The sequence below is a fragment of the Dipodomys ordii genome, unplaced genomic scaffold, assembly GCF_000151885.1.
Source record: "Dipodomys ordii isolate 6190 unplaced genomic scaffold, Dord_2.0 Scaffold22, whole genome shotgun sequence".
NCBI lineage: Eukaryota > Metazoa > Chordata > Mammalia > Rodentia > Heteromyidae > Dipodomys > Dipodomys ordii.
In genome coordinates, this window is record NW_012267238.1 from 2,619,605 (window position 1) to 2,641,695 (window position 22,091).

A 22,091-nucleotide genomic window follows, 5' to 3' on the forward strand; every position below is an offset into this window, starting at 1 on the left:
GGGACCCTGGATCCTCCTAATATAGCCTCTTGGCTGGGATTACAGATATGAATCATCATGCTTGGTTTACAACTTCATTCTTTTTTTGTGTGTGTTAGTCCTGGAGCTTGACCTCAGGTCCTAGGCACTGTCCCTGAGCTTCTTTTGCTTAAGCCTAGCACTTTACCAATTGAGTCACAACTCCCCTTCCAGCTTTTTGGTGGTTAATTGGAGATAAGAGTCATGGACTTTCCTGCCCAGGCTGGCTTTGAACTGCAGTCCACTGAGTAGCTGAAATTATATGCATGATCCATGGTGTCTAGCAACAACTTAATTATTTTTTTTTTTTTTGTCGGTCGTGGGGCTTGAACTCTGGGCCTGGGCCTGTCCCTCAGCTCTTCAGCTCAAGGCGAGCGCTCTACCACTTGAGCTACAGCGCCACTTCTGGTTTTCTGGTGGTTTATTGGAGATAGGAGTCTCACAGTCTCTCCTGCCCGGGCTGGCTTTGAACCGTGATCCTCAGATCTCAGCCTCCTGAGTAGCTAGGATTACAGGCGTGAGCCACCAGTGCCCGGCAACTTCATTATTTTTAATGGCTGAATAATATTCCATTTTGTGTATTCAGTTTTATCCATTCATCTGTTGATAAAAGCATATAGCGTCTACCGTTTGTATATCGTGAATAATGCTGCCATAACAGGGGTGTTCGTAGTTCCTGCTTTTGATTCTTATGAGAATATACCTTGTAATTCATTACAAGGTTATGTGACTGTTAGCTTTTGAGAAACTTCCAGCAATGCGTGAAGGTGGTTCTGCCTAAGCTTCTGGAGTACTGGAATTCTCTTATTTACTTATTGGTGCTAGTACCGGGTCTTGAACTAAGAGCTAATATTGTTGCTTCAAGGCCGGTGCTCACTAGATCTTAACCTCCTGGGTTGCTACAATTACAGGGCAAGAGCCACCAGCACCAGGCCCCCTGGGAATTTTTATGTCACAGAACTTCTGCATTCGTTCCCACCACGGCCTAGAGTCGTTCCTTTCTCCGGACCTTACTAACCCCTCTCATACACCGAGGAAAGTGGGATTTCTTCAGCCTCCCTTGCCTCTTTGCTGCTGGCTTCCGGGTCTTAGAAACTGCGCTTTTGAATTCCAGTCCCGCTCGGCGGGGTTAAGGAAGGCGGACCCCGAGGCCCCGCCTCTGGAGCGCACCAATCGGCGGGCGGGGGGGGGAACCGCTCCCAGGGGCTCCAGCTCTGGTCCCCGCTTCGCAACCATAATGGCAACAGGAGGGCGAGCCCCCATGGTAAACCTTTTGGAGGAATCACAGCGGCACGGGCCCTGGGGCCGCTCTTCGCCACGTGTTTCCCCGCCCCACGCCACCTCCGCGTGTTCTTGGTGCCGCCCGGGGCTTCCCCGCCGCCGCTCGTGACGTCACGGAGTCCCCCGGAGGCCCCGCCCCGCCCCGCCCCGCCTTCTCGGCCCTGAGGCTTGGGCGGGAGGTTACGGCCATGGCCGGGCGCAGCGACCCCAGCGCCCCTGCAGCTCTCTGGAAACGCCACATCGTGCGGCAGCTGCGGCATCGGGACCGCACGCAAAAGGCACTCTTCCTGGAGCTGGTGCCGGCCTGTGAGTGCTCCTTGGCGGGCCTGGGCTCGGGGAGAGGGTTTGTCCCATTACTTGGCTTGCCACCCAAGTGCACCAGTGCCTTCTCGCTGTCGAGGCCTTGGGCCTAGAGCCCATCTGTTTGACCTCACTTCCTGCTGGCCATGATTGCTGCCCCTTCCAACCCAGGCTCTGCTTAGAACCCCTTTTGGCTGGAGAGACTCTTCTACTTAGTCTCAGGGTTCAGTGCTTCCTCCTATGAGCTGAGCATCTTAGACCCAAGTTCGCTCCCTAGTGTGGGCTTTGCAGCATCTCTTGTGCCTCTTTGCCTTGCCCCTAGGGTAGGGCCTGCGTGAAGTTAGCGGTGACTGGAGCAGACACTCGTGGGCCTATTCTTGTGGGCGAACCTCTGAGCTTCAGGGTCTGCTATTGGTTGCCGATGTTGATGCAGGTTCATGCAGCACTTCTGTACTAGGGGATACCCCAGCCTGAGGGGGTCCAGGCTTCACTGGGGATCTGACTTATCTGGGAAGTCAGGCTCTCCCTCTCATAGTTCTTTCTGAGGGAGTTTGCCAAGAAGGGGTGTGGTGGTTCAAAATGGGATAAACAGGTATGCAACTGTGTGTGGAGCCACCAGTCACCTGAGATTGTATGTTTGGAGTTTAAAGTTTAACCTAATCTCTGATGCTTCCTACTGGGGAATAATTTTGATGTTACCCCACAACCAAATCTGCCCCCTACCCCCCTCCTCCCCCCATCATGGACCTTGAACTCTGGGCCTGGGTGCTGTCCTTCAGCTCTTCAGCTCAAGGCTAGCAGTCTACCACTTGAGCCACAGCACCACTTCCGGGTTTCTGGTGGTTAATTGGAGATGAGTCTCACAGACTTTCCTTTCCCAGGCTGGCTTTGAACCATGATCCTCGATCTCAGTCTCTTGAGTAGCTAGGATTACAGGCGTGAGCCAACGGTGTCTAGTTGAAAAATCTGCTCTTATCCTGAGAAATTTCTTTACAGCCTTCCAGGGTTTGGTTCTCTCCTTTTGGGTTTGTAATCTCACACCTCCAAGGCGGCAGCTTCATTATTTGAGATGGACAGAGCTACCTAGTTTGAGGGAGGAGTCACCCTAAGCCCCTATCTTTAGGAGCTGAAAGTCTGAGGGTTTGGAGAGACCCAGACTAACCAAAGGTCTAGGCATCTTTGTGAACCTGAGCAGTTCATAGCCCCAAGCTTCAGCTTTCTTGTCCATTAGGCATTATTGGAATTGTTTAGATTTGCAAGGTGGGAGGGGGAAGCAGTGTCTTGGTTGCTAAGGAGGAAGATTTATGGGGGAACCAGGCTTTAGGCAAGGTGATAGTCAAGGTACCACCCTATGAGAAGATTGCTGATGAACTGTCTGGGTTTACCCCTTTAACCTGCTGTAGAAGTTGTAAGAAAGGAGGAAGTAACTGTGGATGGGGTGAGAGGGGGGTATTCAAGGGTCAAACCACCAAACATAACAAGATCTGTTGGATATTGCTCAAGGACTTTCTACTCTGACTTGAGAAGACTTTACCTTGGGGAAGTTAGGATTACTTTATTGCTAAATTAGGCCACTCAGGAGGAAGTGACTTACTGAAGGCCCTGGGCAAGTGGATCCTTTTGTTTCCCTGCGGTCTGGAGGTGAGGCCTTGCCTCACCTGGGTTGAGTCTATCTCCGTCCCCCAGCTTTCTTCAGGACCCTCCTGTGTTCTGTGGTCCTTCTGTTTCTGGGATAGCAAGCCCTCTTCTTCTGAGTGGGTCTAGGGACCCGGGCTATGAAGAGGCAGTGCCAGAGCTGAAGGTCCCTTAGAGATGCCAACTTAGCCCATAGGCAAGGAGCAAGAGCCAATCCCCCACTAGCTCTCTCATTCTCACCATCTCTGGGCCCTGAAGCCCTCCAGTCAAAGGTATGCCAGGGCTCTGCTAAAGAGTGTTTGCTTCTGCCCATGCCCACCCTCTTGTACCCTCAGATAATCATCTCCTAGAGAAAGCCGAGCTATTAGCCAACTTCTCAGAGAAGCTGCAGCCACAACCAAATGACGTCACCCCTAGTACCCATCAGGGCTCCTGGTGAGTGTATATATCAGTGGTCACAATGGGGTACTTGTGCTTGGTCCTGGTTCAGCTGCCTATGCTGTGTTCATTCTTGGCCCTTGGCTGCTGCCCAGGAGGGGGTGAGGGGAGAGAGCCTTTGAGCTCTGTGTTCATTCTTGGCTCTTGCTACTGCTCAGGAGTGGGTGAGGGGAGGTAGCCCTTGAGCTCCTCCTAAGCCAGTTGCTTAGCATCTGCTTTCTCCCATCCTTCTCCTTTGCATTTGCCCCTCTCCTTCCTCTCTCAAACCTGCACTCCTCTTTCCCTTCTTAGCCTTATCCCACTTCTCTGTACTAGACCTGATGCTTACAGAAAGGGTCTTGCTACTGTTTTAAAGAATGAGTGATGTGGGCTGGGAAGGGGCTCAGTGGTAGAATGTTTGCCTTACATGCCTCAGGCCCACATAACACAGAACCACATAAACAGAAAAAGCCGAAAGTGGCGCTGTGTGGCTCAAGTGGTAGAGTGCTAGCCTTGAAGAGCTGAGGGACAGCACCCAGGCCCAGAGTTCAGGCCCCACAACCAACCAAAAATAAATAAGTAAATATACCGAATTTAAAAAAAAAAAAAAGAATGAGTGAAGTGCTGGGCACTGGTGGCTCATACCTGTAATCCTAACTACTCAGGAGGCTGACATTTGAGGATCATGGTTCAAAGCCAGCCTAGGCAGGAAAGTCTGTTAGACTCCAATTAACCACCAGAAAACTGGAAGTGGTGCTGTGGCTCAAAGTGGTAGAGCACTAGCCTTGAGCTGAAGAGCTCTGCAACAGTGCCCAGGCCCAGAGGTTAAGCCCCACAACTGACCAAAAAAAAAATAAGTGAAGATATTAAGAACTAGGGAATGGGTTGGGTTTTTTTTTTGAGACTAAGTTTCACTATATAGTCCAGGCTGGCCTCAGATTCACAATCCTTCTGCCTCTGCCTCCTAAGTCTTCAGATTACAGTGTGCATCACCACATCTAGGTGGTTGATGCTGCTTCTTTTTTTTTTTTCTTCTTCCAGTCCTGGAGCTTGAACTCAGGGCTTGACTGCTGTCCCTGAGCTTTTTGTTCAAGGCTAGCACTCTGCCACTTGAGCCATAGTGCCTCTTCCAGCATTTTCTGAGTAGTTTATTGGAGATAATGTCTTGTGGACTTTTCTGCCCAGGCTGGCTTTGAACTGCAATCCTCAGATCTCAGCCTCTTCAGTAGCTAGGATTACAGGCATGAGCCACTGGTGTCCAGCTAGTAATGCTTCTTCTTCTTCTTCTTCTTCTCTTTCTCCTCCTTCTCCTCCTTCTTCTTCTTTCTCCTTTCTTCTTTTTTTGCCAGCCCTGTCCCTGAGCTTTTGTGCTCAAGGTTAGCAATCTACCACTTGAGCCATAGCCTCACTTCCACCTTTTTCTGTTTAATGTGGTACTAAGGAAGCGAACCCAGAGCTTCATGCATGCTAGGCAAACACTGTACCACCAAGCCACATTCCCAGCTCCTGGTCAGTGCTTATTGAGGTGGGTCTTTGGCCAGGGAACTTACAGTCAGAGTAGTCTTTCAGCAGAAAAGTCATGGGCAGCTCATTGATGAGACTTGCTTTTTCTTTGGCTTCAAGGCTCTGCGTTCTCCAGGAAAAAGTTAATGGCTCTTCAGGCTTTTAGTGGAATACCCCTGGGAGGGCCTTTGGGTGCTGGGGTGAGTGGAGGAGTTATGAGCACCACTCTGATTGACAGGGAGGTTGGCGGGGAGGAGGAGTCAAGCCCTGACTCAGACCAAGTCTCATCACTAGCCGCTCTGAGGCTGAAGTGGCAGGAGGAAGAAGAGGGTCTCCAGCTGGTCTGTGGTGAGGTAAGCTGTACTCATTCAGAGAATGGGGCAGGGAGATATGGTCCAAAGAAGCCAGCAAGTGAGTGGTACACACTCACTACATTTGCTACATTTCTTGAATCTAGTGCTGCAGGCACTGAGTTATGATTCCCTAGTGTATATCAGGTCTTGGCTTGAAACTGGGCAGGAGTCAGAGTTCTCCCGCAGCCTAGGATTAAGTGGGCTCCAAGGATGGCTGAAGGGACTAAGGAGTACAAGTGTCCCGGAGCCTGTTCCTCATTTCAGATAGTTTAGCCTGTTCTGCTCACTCTATGACTCACCACCTCATTCCTTGCCAAGCTGATTCCGGGTTCAAGAAGCAGCTGATGCTCGAGACACATTTGCAGACTAAATGACTACTGGGCATGTGGTCCCTGGGCAAGTGACCTTCTCTGTGTTTCTCAGTTTCCCTTTCATTTCTGTGGCTGTTGCTTCTGAATTTCCATCAGTGCCTTCTTCCCCTCCTCTCTGGCTTCATCCCTTACAAACAGGTGTTCTTGGGTATGGGTGGGCTCAGTGGCTGTGATAGGGGACTTTAGGGATTCTTTTTGCTGACTCTCATATCCAGTGCAGTCTTCTCTTTTGAGCTCTGGACTCTTGTTCAGCTTCTTGAGCATACCATCTAAGTCACCACCTCCCCCATAACATGGCCAACACCACACCAAAAGTAGACTGCAGGCCTGGGGCTAAGCATATTCTCAGCTAATTATCCTCAGCTTTATAGTTGTAGAGGAGAAAACTTGTGGCCTAGACAGGAAGAACCTGGATTTGAACCTCCACCCTTACAATCCACCTTCCATGATCTCTGTTCACTCTTTCATTGTTTATTGACAATTGATAGCTTCAAAGAAAAATGGGAAGTGCGGCCTTAAACAAGATGTGCCCCTAGGGAGTTTCCACAAGAGGAGGCCAATGGTCAAGTAAATACATGACTAGTTACAGCTGTCCAAATCACCTAGGTTATGAATTCCATTCAATGCCTCTTCCCCAGAGCTTCTTTCTATGGCTGCAACTTGACCGTGGAGTGGCATGATCTCATACATACATTTGTGTCATGCGCAAGATCACCTTCTTCCCACCCATTTTCAGTCATACTCCCTCCCTCCTCCAACATCCCTAGCCTCTTGTGGTCTCAAATTGTTTTCTACATGTATCACTTGAATTTTGAAAAGTATCAAATAAATATGGAATGACATAGCATAAATGAAAGCAAACGTCAGGTGAGGAAGTGAAAGCAAGGATTAATTTGTGGAGAAATGAATGATGAATGTAATAACTTGAGCAACTACAAAGTAGGTGTCCACTCTGTAGGTGCAGGTGCCTCCCGAGCCCTAAGCCTGGACAGTAGTCTCCAGATAGATGGGCAGCTGCCTTATCATGACAAAGAGCCAGGAACAATTTAGCAACAAAAGCCTCCAGCCTTGGTGATTTCCTGGGCTAGAGATGTTTAGTCTGTAGCTCTTGGTTCTTCTTTCCACACTAATGGGTGTAGCCTTGGCTTAGAGTCTCTCTCTCCCACAGTACCAAAAGAAAGAAGTTGGAATTCTTCCTTATGGTCTTCCCTGTTCTTGGCTTTCGGTTGAAGAAAGTTGAAAAGATTCCCCTTACCCAGCCCTGGGGCTGTTGGAGCAGCTCCAGAATTCAGCCTGAACTTTACACCCCCAAAGACCATCCCTGTTCTTACTTTGTGTGCTCTTGCTTTGTGAGATTTGTGCCTGGGCAGACAGGGGGTCAGGGATAGTGGAGGAAGCTAGTAGCTGGAGAGGTGGGGAGTAGAGATCACAAGCACCAACCCATCCTGTAGACCACATGTGCTTTACATGAAGCATAATGTATTTACATGGCCTGGGCTCATTTATCAGCCCTGCCACTTAGCTGTGTGAGTCTGGGCAAGGTACTTAATCTCTGTGTCGGTGTCCTTACCTGTAAAATGAGAATGGTAGTGCTTCCCTTTATGCTATTTTGGGGGTTAAAAGAGTTAATGTGTTTAGAGTGCTCAGAACAAAGCATGGCACTTATAAGTGCTAGATGAGCACTTCCTCCTATCTGACACATCCTTTCTCATAATAGCTCTAGGAAGTAATAAGCACTCATTCCCAGTTTCCAGGTGAGAATTCTTGCTCAGAGATTAAATAACTCCCCCCATGGTCACAGAGAAAACAATTGGCACCATTACAACTCAGAATGCAGAAAGCAGACTTCAGATGTAGATCCCAAACCCTTATGCAGTATCTTAAACCCATGGGAGTCTCAGCTTGTCATCAAGAGGATGGCAGGGGTAGGGTGGCAGGCTCAGTGCTGCCAACCTCTTCGGGCCCCAAGGGCTAGAGTGAGCGCTACAGAGGCGCCAGAGTTCACCTGTCGGCCCTTCCACCTCCCCAGATGGCCTACCAGGTGGTGCAGAAGAGTGCAGCGCTAGGCACCATGCAGTCAGAGCTGGAGGAGCGGCAGGGCAGGTGAGGGGGCCGGGGCAGCTCACTTTTGGGAGGCTCAGGGCCATCCTGCCCCGGGAGAGGGTATAGTGTGTGCCTAAGGACTTGCCCCACATCCCCAGATGCTCCCCAGGCATGTGGGTAAGGTCAGTGGAAGCCAGGGTGGGCTGGAATCACCCTTTACTACCTGCTGGCCATGAGAACCATGCAGTTCTGGGATCTTAGTTGGGACGGATCGCTGTTCTTCTGAGGTCCCTCCGCTCCCCTACCCCGATCCCCGCCCCTGCCCCTAGGCTGGCGGCTCTGGAGGCCCGCGTGGAGCTGCTGCAGGAGGCTCGGGCGCAACACGCCCTGAAGGTGGAGGATCAACGTGCCCAGAACGCAGCGCTGCGATCGGCCTACGAGGCCCTGCGTGCGCACTCGGAGCAACAGGAGGCGGCACTGCGCAGGCTCCAGGAGGAGGCGCGCGACCTACTGGAGAGGCTTGTGCAGCGCAAGGCGCGTGCGGCAGCTGAGCGCAACCTGCGCAACGAACGCCGGGAGCGGTGAGGGAGCTGGGGCCCCGCCTCCTAGGGGCAGGCCTGCTCCTTGTGGGAGGAGTCTGGCTTCTCCCTGGCCTTAAGGAGGGGAGGCGTGGCCATCTCGAGTCCACTTCATTGAGTCCCTTTCGGCCTTTGGGATGGTTTTCTCTCTGCCAGAGCCCACCAGGCACGGGTGTCCCAGGAGCTGAAGAAGGCTGCCAAGAGGACTGTGAGCATCAGCAAGTAAGAATGAGGAGGGGCCCGTCTGACCCTTGTAAGGGGAACTATGCTGCTCTCCTCCCTTCTCCCTGGCCCTTGCTATCCATGTACCCGAGTGGAGATGTGTGGTCGTAAGAGCCAGCTTGCCTGGCCTACTGGGCACCCCCATATTGGACACTCACACCTTCCCTGACCTATACCAGGGTAGGGAGGAGGGCTGGCGGGATGCTTTGTCCTTCCTGAGCTTCATTTTCTTTCTCAGGAGCCCAGACACCTCTAGAGATGGAATCAGACAGGAGACTGAGACTCAGGCAGTTGAGCCTGAGTCCCTGGAGAGGGAGGCTTGTGAAAAATGGAAGAGGCCCTTCAGGTGAGAATCCAGGTGGCCGTTGTCCCAGAGCTCTGAAACTGCCAGTCTTCCTCTAGGATCTTGGGGCCTGCTGTTGGGTTGGGGAAATGTTGGGGAGGGGCTGACTGGTACGACTTCCAGTGCCTGGAGCCAGTTGGGGTCAGTGTCACTGAGCCCTCTCCCTTTTCCTTCCCAGGACCTGAGCTCTGAGGTGGGGCATAAGGCTTGTGAAGAGGTGATACTAGGAAGGAATCAGGGTCACAGGCATGTGTGTTTGTAAGCACAGGTGTGCATGGACATGGGAGAATGTGTAGTGGTGAGCTCACACTTCTGAGTCCTTGGGTGCCCCTCCATTCAGTCCCCCTGACCTTGATTTGCCTGCCATTAAAGCTGCCCCTTTGGGCCCCATTCCCTAGCCTGAAGGCTCTTCTTGTAAGTCCCAGGGTCCAGGCCCTGAGATGCTGAAGGAACCTTGGGCAGAAGCATAATAAGACTTGGTTCCCAAAGTTTTTTTGCCATCTAAAACCTTACTTGGGCATTTCTAGGGCTGCTAGGTGAGCTGGGGCTTCTGCTCCAGCCAGGAGAGCCCTTCTCTTTTTCCTCTTAGTGGTTGGCCCAGTCTCTTAGGAGGTTTTTGTTTTTGGCCAATCCTGGGGCTTGAACTTAGGGCCTAGGCACTGTCCCTGAGCTTCTTTTGCTCAAGGCTAGCTTTCTACCACTTGAGCCACAGCGCCACTTCTGGCTTTTTCTGTTTATATGGGACTGAGGAATTGAATCAAGAGCTTCATGCATACAAGCAAGCACTGTACCACCAAGCCACATTCCCAGCCCTTCTTAGGAGTTTTTATTGGTGGTAACGTCTTACTTAGGGTGCGGCACTTCTTGTCATCATGGTGGAAACTTGGGGAGTTACCCATTTCCAGGTCCTTCGACCTTGTTGGGTTGGTCCAGGTCTCACCTCTCCTGGTTTACAAGGGGTCAAGTTCTTGGTTCCAGGCTCAAGAAGTCACAGGCCTCCAAGTCTCCCGGGATGAATGACTGCTGCTTGAGTACCCACTGGCCAGGCCTTTAGCAGTCTCTCATTTGCCTCAGGTCTGCCTCGGCCACCTCCCTGACACTGTCCCGCTGTGTGGATGTGGTGAAGGGGCTGCTGGAGTAAGTGTGTATGTGCACATGTGTGTGAAGGGTTTGGGTATGTCAGGCTTCCTGAGCCCAGGCTTGGTCTGTGTGTGTACCTCCGTCTGTCTATCATATGATGCCTGTTGTCTGTGTGTGTGAATCTCTGTTGGGTTCTGGAGATAGGAACCAAGTATGCAGCCTCATGTCTAACTCCTGCCTAGCTCACAAGGCTCTGTCCTTATTCAAGGTCCTCTCAGGGAACCAAGAGTTCCTGCCTGTTGCTGGATGAAAATGTTCACTCGGTTTGGAAACTAGTGCTCAGAAATGCCTAAGATTTGTTCAGTATCACAGAGCCAAACGGTGGTGAGGCCTTGAGAGTCCTCTGCTTCCACTAACCCTTTCCTACTCCTGTGCCAGGCTGTGTACTACTTCCGCATCAGCACCTTAGGGCCATGATCTGTCAGCTGCCATATCTGTTTCCAGTTGTTGCTGCCTCAGGGGAGCTTGGGGCCCTGTGGCAGAAGATCTTGCAGAGTGCCTTTCTGATCCCCCTCATCCCCCCTTACACCCCTGCAGCTTCAAGAAGAGGAGAGGTCACTCAGTTGGAGGGGCCCCTGAGCAGCTATACCAAAGCATACCTGTGTGTGTAGCTGCCCGACTTCCTACCCAGGTTCAGGATGTCCTGGTAAGACAACAGCTGGGCCACATGCTTGGGATTCTAATAGAGGAATGCAGGTTCCAGGGATGGCCCTTAGAGCCATAGAAGCAAGGCTGGGCCTCAGCAGGGGCAAGACTTTGCCTTTATAGCTGGTGGTATGAGCTGCTCATATCTTTTGCAGTGTTTATAATGGGAGAGGAGAGAGAGGAGAGTTGCTCAGCAGGGGATTTGGCTCAGTGGGAGGTGCTCTGGGATCCAGGCAGAGATAAAAAGACCTGCTGGGACCAGGGTTGAAATTCAAGGTTTAGACAGAGACCAGGGGGTGGGATATCCAAGACAGCAGAGGTGTGGTCTGTGAGAAGACAGGAAGAGTCACACATGGAAAAGACAAGGGACACTAACCTCTCCTCTCCCCACAGGATGCCCACCTCTCTGAGATCAATGCTGTTCAGTTTGGCCCCAACAGCAGCCTCCTGGCCACTGGCGGGGATGACCGTCTTATCCACCTCTGGAATGTTGTGGGAGGTAAAGACCTTTCCTGGAGGCCAACCCCATATGTTCTCTGCAGACCCCAGCCTCAGCTTGCTCATGGATGAGCTAAGGTCTCGTTTTGTTTCCTCACCTGGAATGTTCATGGGCAATGGCACCGAGACTTGGCTTATTGCTCCAAAGAAGCATTGAGCCTCTCAGCTCCTGGGTCAGGCCTGCAGGATGGGGAGGGCTGAGCTTAGAAAGTCCCTATTGGAACCCCCCTGGCATGAATTAATGTAGTGTCAGGCTTTTGAGGTATTGTCCCTGGGCCCACCAGGCCCCCTCCTTTTCTAGTATCACTTAAGCTCCCAGAAATCAGTGAGCTGAGGTGGCACAGGAGGGGCCTTAGTGGTACACACACACACACACACACACACACGCCCCCTTGTTGTACCAGCTCTGCTTTGTAGGTCGTAAGTTAGATACTCATCTAGGCTTCTTAGAAGAGATAGGTCTCCAGCAGGCTGGCCTCACCGCTATGTGACCTTGGGATAGTTCCTTCTCATTGGTCCTCCCTAGCCCTGCCTCTGAGTGGCCTCGCTTGCCCTGGGACCTCTGCTAAAAGTTAGGGGAGGTATCGCTTCTACCCAGGCACTGGAACAGACCTAGTGATTCTGTCCTCTAAGAAAGGCTGACCTACCCATTCTGGCTCTAGTTTATTTTGTCAGGTTAGTGACTTCATTTCATTCTTTCCTTCTCCTGCTCTCCCCAGGTCGCCTAGAGGCCAAACAGACACTTGAAGGAGCTGGTGGCAGCATCACCAGTGTGGACTTTGACCCCTCAGTGAGGAGACTTTGACCCAGTGGCATGGCATGAATCCCCCCCACCCCACCCCACTGTCCACCCTGGGCTGGGGCTCTGGGGCCTGGAGGGCTGTCATATCCTAGAACTGGGCCCTTGGGTGGCCCCTTCCCTGGGCCTGGGGCTCTCCCACCTGTCTTGGTAACCTGGGCCAGGGGAAGCTCTGAGGCAGCCTCCACCCAGGTTGCTGGTCTAGGGACTTTGCCTATTCCAGGACTAGGCTCAGTTCAGGCCCAGGTTTAGGCCTAGGCCCTGGTCCTCTTCCATCCCTACTCCTGTCTCTCCAGGGCTCCCAGGTTTTGGCAGCTACTTACAACCAGGCGGCTCAGCTCTGGAAGGTGGGAGAGGCACAGTCCAAGGTGAGGATTGACAGGGAAGGCTGACTAGGGGTCAAGGGTCATGCCTTAGGAGTGGGGGTGGGGCATGCAGTTAAGGAGTCTTGGGCATGCCCTTGATCCATATTTGGGATGGGGCGGGGCAGGAGACACTATCTGGACACAAGGACAAGGTGACAGCTGCAAAATTCAAGCTCACGAAGCACCAGGCGGTGACTGGGAGCCGAGACCGAACAGTGAAGGAGTGGGACCTCGGCCGTGCCTACTGTGAGGCCTAGCCCACTTTGCTTTCCCGGCCAGCCCCCAGGCACAAGCGGCTTTGCCATGCTCTCTGGGAATGGCTCTGGGATTCATATCTGTAGGAGTTAAGCCTCCTGAGGCTCTCTTTCTCTGTCCCCCACTGGTGCTCTTCCTGGGTTCCTAGTGCCCATGGGTTTCAAGTAGGTTCAGAAGAGGTGGGGTGAGCACGGTTGGAAAGACTCGGGTTCCAGTCTTAGGAAGACATCATCCCTCCTGGACCTTGGTGTCTCCATATGTCCAATGGCCTAGTTCCTGACACTGCCCCTTGGTCCCCAGGTTCAAGAACAATCAATGTCATTTCCTATTGTAATGACGTGGTATGCGGGGACCACATCATCATTAGTGGTCACAATGACCAGAAGATCCGGTTCTGGGACAGCAGGTGACAGGCGTGGATGTGGGTGGAAATCTGGGGGCAGGGCCCAGGAGCTCTTTGTCCTTTCTCCGGCTGTGACAGGAAAGGTTATGGCGCAGGGTCTGTGCAAGAGTCTGGCAGTATCAGCTGTGACCTCTGTTGGTCATAGTCTCTTGAGAATTCAGCACTTCTGAGGAGCTGTTTCACTGTCTTAGTGGCTCTCATTCATCTCTGGACTCTGCCTGACCCTTATAGTCATGATGGACAAACACCTTTTCCCATTTGGGTACCACTATTTTTTTTTTTTTTGTGCCAGTTGTGGTTCTTGAACTTGGCCTGGTTGCTGTCCCTGAGCCCTTTTTTGTCAGTCTTGGGGCCTGAACTCAGCCTGGGCGCTGTCCCTCAGCTCTTCAGCTCAAGGCTAGCACTCTACTGCTTGAGCCACAGCGCCCACTCCAGCTTTTTTCTGCCTATGTGGTGCTGAGGAATTGAACTTAGAGCCTCATGCATGCAAGACAAGCACTCTACCACTGAGCCACCTTCCCAAACTTCCCTGAGCTTTTTTGCTCAAGGGCAGCACTTTACCACTTGAGTAATGGTCCTACTTTGGCTTTTTTGGGTGGTGAATTGGAGATCAGGGTCTCATAGCCCAAACTGGGTGCTGGTGGCTCATGCCTGTATTCATAGCTACTCAGGAGGCTGAGATCTGAGGATTGTGGTTCAAAGTCAGCCCAGGCAGAAAAATCCCCGTGAGACTCTTATCTCAAATAAACCACTCAAAAACTGGAAGTGTGGAGCAAAAGAGTTGGGGGACAGCATCCAGACCCTGAGTTCAAGACCTACAACTGACCAAAAAGAAAAAAAAAGTCTCATAGCCTTTCCTGCCTAGGCTGGCTTTAAACCACAATCCTCAGATCTCAACTTCCGGAGCAGTTTGGATTACAGGCATAAGCCACCAGCACCCAGCTGTTATTATTACTTTTTGTTTGTCTGTTTTTTGGTGCTGGTTCTGGGGCTTTAACTTGGGACCTGGGTGCTTTCCCTGAGCTTTTTGCTCAAGGCTAGCATTCTACTACTTGAGCCACAGCTCCAACTCTGGCTTTTTTGGTGGAGATGAGTCTTACAAATTTTCCTGCCTGGGCTGGCTTTGAATCATAATTCTTAGATCTCAGCCTCTTGGGTAGGTAGGATTACAGGCACGAGCCACTGGTGCCTGGTTTTTATTGCTACTTTTTAACCACAAGCAAAAACTCCCACCAAAACCAAAAGGCCCAACATTGGGCATGGTTGGTTTACAATGGCACAGCTAGAGCCACTGCCTGAGTCATGTAGGCTCACACTGGCTGGTCCTCACTGATTGCCTTTGAGACTGTTCCCTGACATATGGTTATAACAGGCTTTTCACTACGTCTTTTTCAGTGCTTATTTTAGTGACCCAAGGGTTCCCAGGGCTCCCATTCAGTCTGTGAAGTTCCTCAATGGCTGGCGTGGCTACAGTGGGAAGGGAGAATCACCGTCAGCCCCAGCTCTAGCAGCCTGGGGCTGGGGTGCCTCTGGACTTTGTCAGCTAGGGTAGCAGTTGTGCCCAGGTCTTTCTTGTGTGGGGTGCAGGCAGGCTGTTCCTTACTTGTCTCTTCTCTACTCATCCTCAGGTTACCCAGCTGTACCCAGGTCATCCCTGTGCAGGGCCGGGTTACTTCCCTGAGCCTCAGCCATGACCAAATGCACCTGCTTAGCTGTTCCCGAGACGATACACTCAAGGTGATCGACCTGCGTGTTAGCAATATCCGACAGGTGTTCAGGTATCAGCTGGGGCAGCTGGCCTCAAATCCTGCACAAGGCCCTCCTTGATGGCCCTCTAGACCTGAATCTCTCTCTGGCAGAGAGAGGAGGCTCTTAGAAGCTCCTGGCTGGTGGCAGGACTGGCAGTGACCTCTATTCTAACTCTGGCCTTATCTGTCCTCAGAGCTGATGGCTTCAAATGCGGTTCTGACTGGACCAAAGCCGTGTTCAGGTGTGTCCTGGAGCGCATGCCTCGCCAGTCTGGCTCTTACATGTGTATGTTCTAGCGTCTGAATTCCTTTCTTGCTGTGTTGTGGCCCCTGCAGCCCTGACAGAAGCTATGCACTGGCAGGCTCCTGGGACGGCGCCCTCTACATCTGGAATGTTGACACAGGGAAACTGGAGAGCAGCCTTCGGGGGCCCCACTGGTGAGTATGGCTAACCCCCCCCCATCTGCTGCGCCCCAGCCCTGCCAAGCTGATGCCACATTCTGACATGTCCCTAGCACTTGTCCCCAAACCTCCCACTCGCACTCAGTTCTGCCCCTCACCACAACCCCGGAGGCCTATTTACTGATGAGGCATCCCCAGGCTGCCTAGGGCCACATGAGGAACAGGGTCAGGCTGTAGACCGCTTCTGCTGCCCCACTGAAGCCTGCCCTCCCTCTCCTCAGTGCTGCTGTGAATGCTGTGGCCTGGTGCTACTCTGGGAGCCACGTTGTGAGCGTGGACCAGGCCAGGAAGATTGTGCTCTGGCGCTAGGGCCACGACTTTCCGCCTGAACTAGAGCTCTGGTACAAAGCCTGAAGAAGACCTGGAACAATTTCCCTCTGCTCCACAGGGATCCAGGACCTGGGGATGGGGAAGGGGGAGGGGATGCTTCCAGATTTAATGAAAGAAGGCCTGGCAGGTCCTGGCCTGTTTGGTTAAAATCCAAATGTATCTCCTCACTTCCTCTCCCCAAAGTGGAAAAAGATTGTATTGTAATACTGTCTGTTATTCTTGGTAGTGTTTGGAGGCAGAGGGAGACCTTAGGGCTGGCTTGGTCCCTTCCTTCTGCATAGAGCTGGGGCCTAGCAGCCTTTGACAAGGGAGAAGAGCTATTCCATTCTAACCATGCAACAGCATGAAGAAAGGCTCAGAGGCAACAAAAGTCAACAGCTGTTGGGGCCATAGGAATGAATGTGACCCTTGGACCAGTCTGGTCCTGAGACTAAACCAACACAGTGGGCCCTTCTGCTGAGGCAGCCAGGATAGACTGAGGTTGAGGAGGGAGCCAAGAGGCAGTCAGGGCAAGGGGGGAATCACTAACAAACCAGAAGGACATCCACGTACTTGCTATACCAGGCCTGCCTTGAGATGGGGGCTCATTCTTCCTGCAGAGGCAGAGCCTCGGGGAGGAGAACACAAGGGCCAGGCTTGAGTTTGTAGATTCTTTTTTTTTGGTCCGGTCGTGGGGTCTGAACTCTGGGCCTGGGCACTGTCCCTCAGCTCTTCAGCTCAAGGCTAGCACTCTACCACTTGAGCCACAGCGCCACTTCCGGTTTTTTTCTTTTTGCTTATGTGGTGCTGAGGAATCAAACCCAGGGCCTCTGGCATGCAAGGCAAGCGCTCTACCACTGAGCCACCTTCCCAGCCCGAGTCTGTAGATTCTTTAACCTTGGCATCAAACATTTTTTATTTTTTTTTAATTAAGTGATTACATAAATTTCATAGTATTGTGGGATAGTGATATTTAGTTACATTGGCATCATCCACACATGGGTAAGAGGTAGAGTTCAAAAGAGCCAGGTGCCCAGGACTCCTTTCTCTAGCTGGCACATGCCTGTGGAGAGGTCAGTTAAGTGGCAAAATCCAGTGTTGGTTTCCAGGTCCCTCCTGGCCTGGCAGACTCCTGAGCTTTGGCCATCATGTCACTGTTTATGATCTGTGTCCTTAATGACACCAAACTCTTGGGGCTGCTGTGCTATATATTCCTTGCCACCCCCACTGTCTTCCTCCTAGTACCTTCCTTGCCAGAGCAACTTTCTAATGCATCTTGAGCATGTCTTGAAGTTGCTCTGTTTCCTTCACAATGCTACCCCGTTAGTTCGCATCTTCTATCTCTGTCTCTGTATCACTGGAATAATTTGCAGGACTTTGCACTCTGTCTGGGCCTTTACACTTACAGCTGGTGCTCTACCACTTTAGTTATACTTCCAGTCAAGGCATTTTGCTAGTTAATTGGAGATAGTCTTTATGGACTTTTCTGCCTGAACTTTTTTTTTGTTGGTCATGGAGCTTGAACTCAGGGCCTGGGCACTGTCCCTGAGCTCTTTTGCACAGGATAGCTTTGAGCCACAGCTCCATTTAGTTTTTGAATGGTCAACTGGAGATAAGAGTTATCATGGGGACTTTTCTGCCTGGGCTGGCTTCGAACCATGATTCTCAAATCTCAGCCTCGAGTAGCTAGGATTACAGGTAGAAGCCACCAGTGCCCAGCCTATGAATTGACTTTGAACTGTGTGATCTTCAGACACCAGCCTCCTGAGTAGCTGGAATTACAGGCGTGAACCACCAGCACCTGGCTCTCTTGCCTTTCTGAGTATTTCTTATACATGTTCTTTTTTTGCCCAGCAGGTTGTTGTCCTTTGCAGCTGGCAACTGAAATTCATACTACACCATCTCCCTGCTGACAGCCAGCCTTTTCCTGCTGGGTTGGGTGGAAGCTGGCTTTTGAAAAATGACAACAAAGTAGTCCTTGGGGTCCATCATGGCTAAGAGAAATGTCAGGAATGTTTACTGTCTTACTTAGCAAGTACAGTATAACAGCCTAGGGTGCTAGGAGTCCCATGTTCCAACTCTGTCTCAGCAACCCTAAAGCCCCATTCCATCATTCCTGCCTTGGCTCCCAATGGCCACCAGAGGTCACCAGCTGCCTATTTGGCTGAAGCCACTTGCCTGCTTCAGTGCAGGGATTGGTGGCTGGAAAGGGCAACATTTCCGGTGGATGACTTGGGATGTCAACCCTGCTCTGTGTTCTCTAGAGGTTTGTTCTTCTCGTCTCCCGATGAGAAAAGAGCTCTTAGGCATTTATATGGTTCTTGGCAGCTCACGTAATAACAAACAGTCAGCATCTAGGAAGAACTTAACTGGTAGTGTCAAGTTACAGGATCTCAATTCTTCACTTAAAATTTGTGTCTTTCATGATGACCCAGCTAATATCACAGCTGGGTTGTGATGGTATTACACACTTAAAAAACAACAAGGGCTGGGAAGGTGGCTTCGTGGTAGAGTGCTTGCCTTGCATGCATGAAGCCCTCAGTACCACATATACAGAAAAAGTTGGAAGTGGCGCTGTGGCTCAAGTGGTAGAGTGCTTGAGCATAAAGAAGCTCAGGGACAGTACTCAGGCCCAGAGTTCAAGCCCCAGAACTGGCAAAACAAGACAAAACAACAAAAGACAGGTGACTTCAGGCTCTAAGGGGTTGGGCTGAGAGGCCTCTCCCCCACTGGTCCTTGCAGGAAGACTGCTGTGCCAAATGCTGTTTTGCATCTAATCTGACCCCCCCTCCCCCGCATCTTTTCCATTCTGGCTCCTGAGAATGGAGGAGGGCTGGAGTCCCTTCAGGTGGCAAAGAGGTGAAAAATATAAATTCTGGGAGGCTGTTTCTAGCCATGCCATTTGGGGCAAACCCCTGTGTTTTGGTTATACCTCACAGGAGCGTAGCAACACTTAGGTGACCCAGGAAATATCATGACCCACTCTTGGGAACAGCAACTCCTCTGCTTCACTCAATCTTCATTTCTATTTCCCAAGGGGCAAATCTGGCCACACATGTGATGAGGAGTTGCTGCCCTTCCAGGAGCACAGGTTAATGTCTGGCTTCCTAAAGGAAGAGGACAGCCTGGAAGGTTTGCTCTCAGGAGAGGAACAAGTACAGAGTAAGCGCTGACAGCCACTTCAGCTTTGCTGGTCAGTACTCAAGTTTCTCATTCTTAGGTACTGCCTGCCTGAGTTTGGGACCATAGTAAACAATGTAGGGACCTGTAGCCTTGCTATATGAATAAACTGAGGCCAGAGAGGGGATAAGGTCACACAGCAGAACTGGAAAGAACTAGGGACTTTTTTTTTTTTGTCGGTCATGGGGCCTGAACTCTGGGCCTGGTCGCTGTCCCTCAGCTCTTCAGCTCAAGGCTAGCGTTCTACCACCTGAGCCTCAGCCCCACTTTTGTTTTTTTCTGCTTATGTGGTGCTGAGGAATCAAACCCAGGGCCTCATGCATGCAAGGCAAGCACTCTACCACTGAGCCACCTTCCCAGCTCCTAGAACTAGGGACTTTTGATTCTATTTGGTTGAAACTGGATTCAAGTTCTGAGAAGCTGGCCTGGTATTGTGGAGGGCCAGTTCTGGGTTCTGTCTCTTGAGAGATCTTGGGCAAGTCAGTGGCTTCTAGAGTCTTCATCTCTATTTGTGAAGCTTCCCACCTCAAGGCTGTAAGTCCCTCAAAGGCTGCCTCATCTTACCCAATGTCAGACCTTAAAGGGTATAAGCATTCAAGGAGAGGAAAGGACAGAAGCCCTTGTTCTGGGTTCCCACTGGCCGCCAGTCATGGTTTAAATCTACTGTGTTTGAGTCTCCCTCACTTAGTATGAGCCTTCAGTGATAGGGGCTGGGCTTCAATGCCCTGCACATGGTCTGAGGCACTATGGTTGATGACTGGAAAAAGAACAATAGAAATGTCTTGAAAAATCCTGACGCCAGGTGTAGACACACTTGTGAGACTCACACACAGAATGTCTGGGTACAGGATGTTTTTTTTTCCTCTGCAAGTACATCCACTAGTCAGAAAACCTTTAGTTCCTTTTGATCGTGGTAGATATTAGGAAGTTTGTATTATCTTCTCATTCTCACTTCACAGTTGAGGGAGGTGAGGCTTAGAAAGGCAAAGGCTGAGCCTGAGGCCATGGTGAGCCCAGGGTGGCTTAGGGTTCTGTCCACAGGTCTTCGCACATGAACAAGTGGTAGGGAATGTATTAGGTACACAGCATAGAAGGGGTTATGGACCATGGTTCCTTTTTTTTATGTTTTAGGAAAAAACGTTCCAGAAAAACATTCCCAGACCAGAGTGCTCAGAAACAGACATGGCAGAAGTACTGTGTGTGTTTTCTTGGCCACTGAGACCAATGGAAAACAGTCCAGGAACAAGATGCTCTTTGGCATTCATATAGTTCTTGGCAGCTCAAGCAGCAACAAAATAAACATTGCAAGAGTCTAGGAGTAGTAAACTTAACTAGTTGTGTCAAGTTGTAGGATTTAAGGGCAAATTTCAATTCTCCCATTCCTAACAAAATTGTAACTTGGTTCTATTCTGCCACAACCCGGCCCTCGCCCCCCCCTAAAAACCAAAACCCTTGTTGTCGGGTGCCCATGGCTCGTGTCTGTACTCCTAGCTGCTCAGGAAGCTGGGAATCTGAAGATCACAGTTTTAAGTCAGCCCAGGCAGAAAATTCCCCGTGAGACTTATCTCCAATTGACCACTCAGAAAGTGGAAATGGAGCTGTGACTCAAAGTGGTAGAATGCTAGCTTTGCAAGACAGAGCTCAGGGACAATGCCCAGGCCCTGAGTTCAAGCTCCATCACTGACAAAAACTTTAGATTCACAATCCCACCTCAGCTTTCCAAGTGCTGGGACCACAAGTGTCTACCAGCTGCTCTGGCTATGAGAAACAACTTAAGGGATATAAATGAAAGCCCAGGTCAGTAGTTCATACCAGAAATCCTAGCTACTCAGGAGGCTGAGATAGATCTGAGGCAACCAACCTGGGCAGAAAAATTCCTAAGACTCATCTCCAATTAGCCACAAGACCAAAAAAAAAAAAAAAAAAAAAGCCAGAGCAGAGCTGTGGTTCAAGTGGTAGAGAACTAGCCTTGAGCAGAAAAAACTAAACAAAAACCTTGGGGATAGCTCCCAGACCCTGAATCCAACCCCCAGGACTAACAACCAAAACAGAAAAAGAAAAAAAAGTAGCTCAGTTCAAGAAGATAGATTTTGTTATATGACCACTTGAAGAGGATTGGCAGTAATGTGAAACAAGCCCAAAAGCTGTGGCTGGGATCCTTAGGTAGAGCAACACAACCTAGGGTTTGAGGGCTGTTTTGGCGTAAGGGATGAATCCAGTTGCTTGAATTCAGTTCTTGGCACCCCAATAAGCCCATGTTCTCAACATAAATCTGTTCTCAAATATTGTGTCCTTTTCCATTTCAACTGTGAGGTTCTAGTCCGCATTTAGTAAACAGGACTGATCTATAATGAAAGTTGGATAAGCCCTTGGTAATCACATTTTCTTTCTTTTTTTGTCAGTCATGGGGCTTGAACCCAGGGCCTGGGTGTTATCCCTCAGCTCTTCAGCTCAAGGCAAGCGCTCTACCAATTGAGCCACAGCGCCACTTCTGGTTTTCTGAGTGATTTATTAGAGATAAGAGTCTTGCAGACTTTCCTGCTGGGGCTGGCTTTGAGCTGCAATCCTCAGGTCTCAGCCTCCTGAGTAGCTAGGATTACAGGTGTGAGCCACTGCCGCCTGGGCTATTTCATTCCTTTTGGGTGGTGGCAGGGTAGAACTGATGACAGCCTTCTACTTGCAGTCTCTGGCTTGTGGTTGCAGGCTGGAGTGGAGGGGCCCAGAGAGAAAGAGGTGCAGGTATACGTTCTGAGTCTCTGGCTTGACTGCATAGAGTTCCTCTGATAAAGGAAGCTGAAATTTAGTTATGAGATTAGGGAAACTCCAGTCACAGACTTTGTCTCCAGGGTCAACATTAGACTAAAATGTAAGTAGCTTCCACTGCAGGGAAAGGAGGAAGATGGAAATATTAACTGTCCTGACAGCCTCACCCAGGTTTCTGTCCTTCCCAAAGGCCTCATATCACCTGTGTGTTACTGTGGGGTGAGGCCCTTGAAGGCTCCAGGAGAGCTGATGTTTGTGGAAACCACCCTGTGGTTTACATGTCTTTCCTGGATTCAAAGCTGCCTTCTCAGGTTCTAGGAGAGGACACTGATGACCAATTCCATGGCTGTCAAGTAAGGGGCCAGGATTAGCCGAGCCCTTCTATCTTCCAACTTCCATGTTGTTTTAGATGCACTGGTGAAAATGTAAATATATATATATATATATACACATACATATA

At 50.7% G+C, this 22,091-nt stretch overlaps 1 protein-coding gene across 4 annotated transcripts; it reads left to right on the forward strand.

The window, feature by feature from the left end:
• The first annotated feature begins 1,466 nt into the window (after window positions 1-1,466).
• On the forward strand, window positions 1,467-15,902 carry Atg16l2 (autophagy related 16-like 2). 4 transcript variants are annotated; one of them, XM_013014212.1, is made up of 18 exons: window positions 1,467-1,605; window positions 3,570-3,669; window positions 5,393-5,507; window positions 7,908-7,981; window positions 8,251-8,502; window positions 8,656-8,721; window positions 8,960-9,067; window positions 10,139-10,201; window positions 10,742-10,850; window positions 11,243-11,348; window positions 12,067-12,137; window positions 12,443-12,514; window positions 12,637-12,757; window positions 13,067-13,172; window positions 14,798-14,947; window positions 15,112-15,159; window positions 15,254-15,355; window positions 15,601-15,902. In XM_013014212.1, the coding sequence occupies exons 1-18, from the start codon at window positions 1,488-1,490 to the stop codon at window positions 15,686-15,688; spliced, it is 1,869 nt and encodes a 622-aa protein (XP_012869666.1). In that variant the 5' UTR covers window positions 1,467-1,487; the 3' UTR covers window positions 15,689-15,902. The 4 variants fall into 4 exon arrangements, with proteins under 4 accessions (XP_012869666.1, XP_012869668.1, XP_012869669.1 ...); XM_013014214.1 differs by lacking the exon at window positions 10,139-10,201; XM_013014215.1 differs by lacking the exon at window positions 15,601-15,902 and having other exon boundaries at window positions 14,798-14,906; window positions 15,254-15,296.
• The last annotated feature ends 6,189 nt before the right edge of the window (window positions 15,903-22,091 follow it).

Coding starts and splice junctions, on each gene's coding strand:
- Atg16l2 (XM_013014212.1), top strand. CDS start 1,488: ATGGCCGGGCGCAGCGACCCCAGCGCCCCTGCAGCTCTCTGGAAACGC. Junction 8,503..8,655: donor CGCAACGAACGCCGGGAGCG/GTGAGGGAGCTG, acceptor TCTCTCTGCCAG/AGCCCACCAGGCACGGGTGT. Junction 13,173..14,797: donor ATCCGGTTCTGGGACAGCAG/GTGACAGGCGTG, acceptor ACTCATCCTCAG/GTTACCCAGCTGTACCCAGG.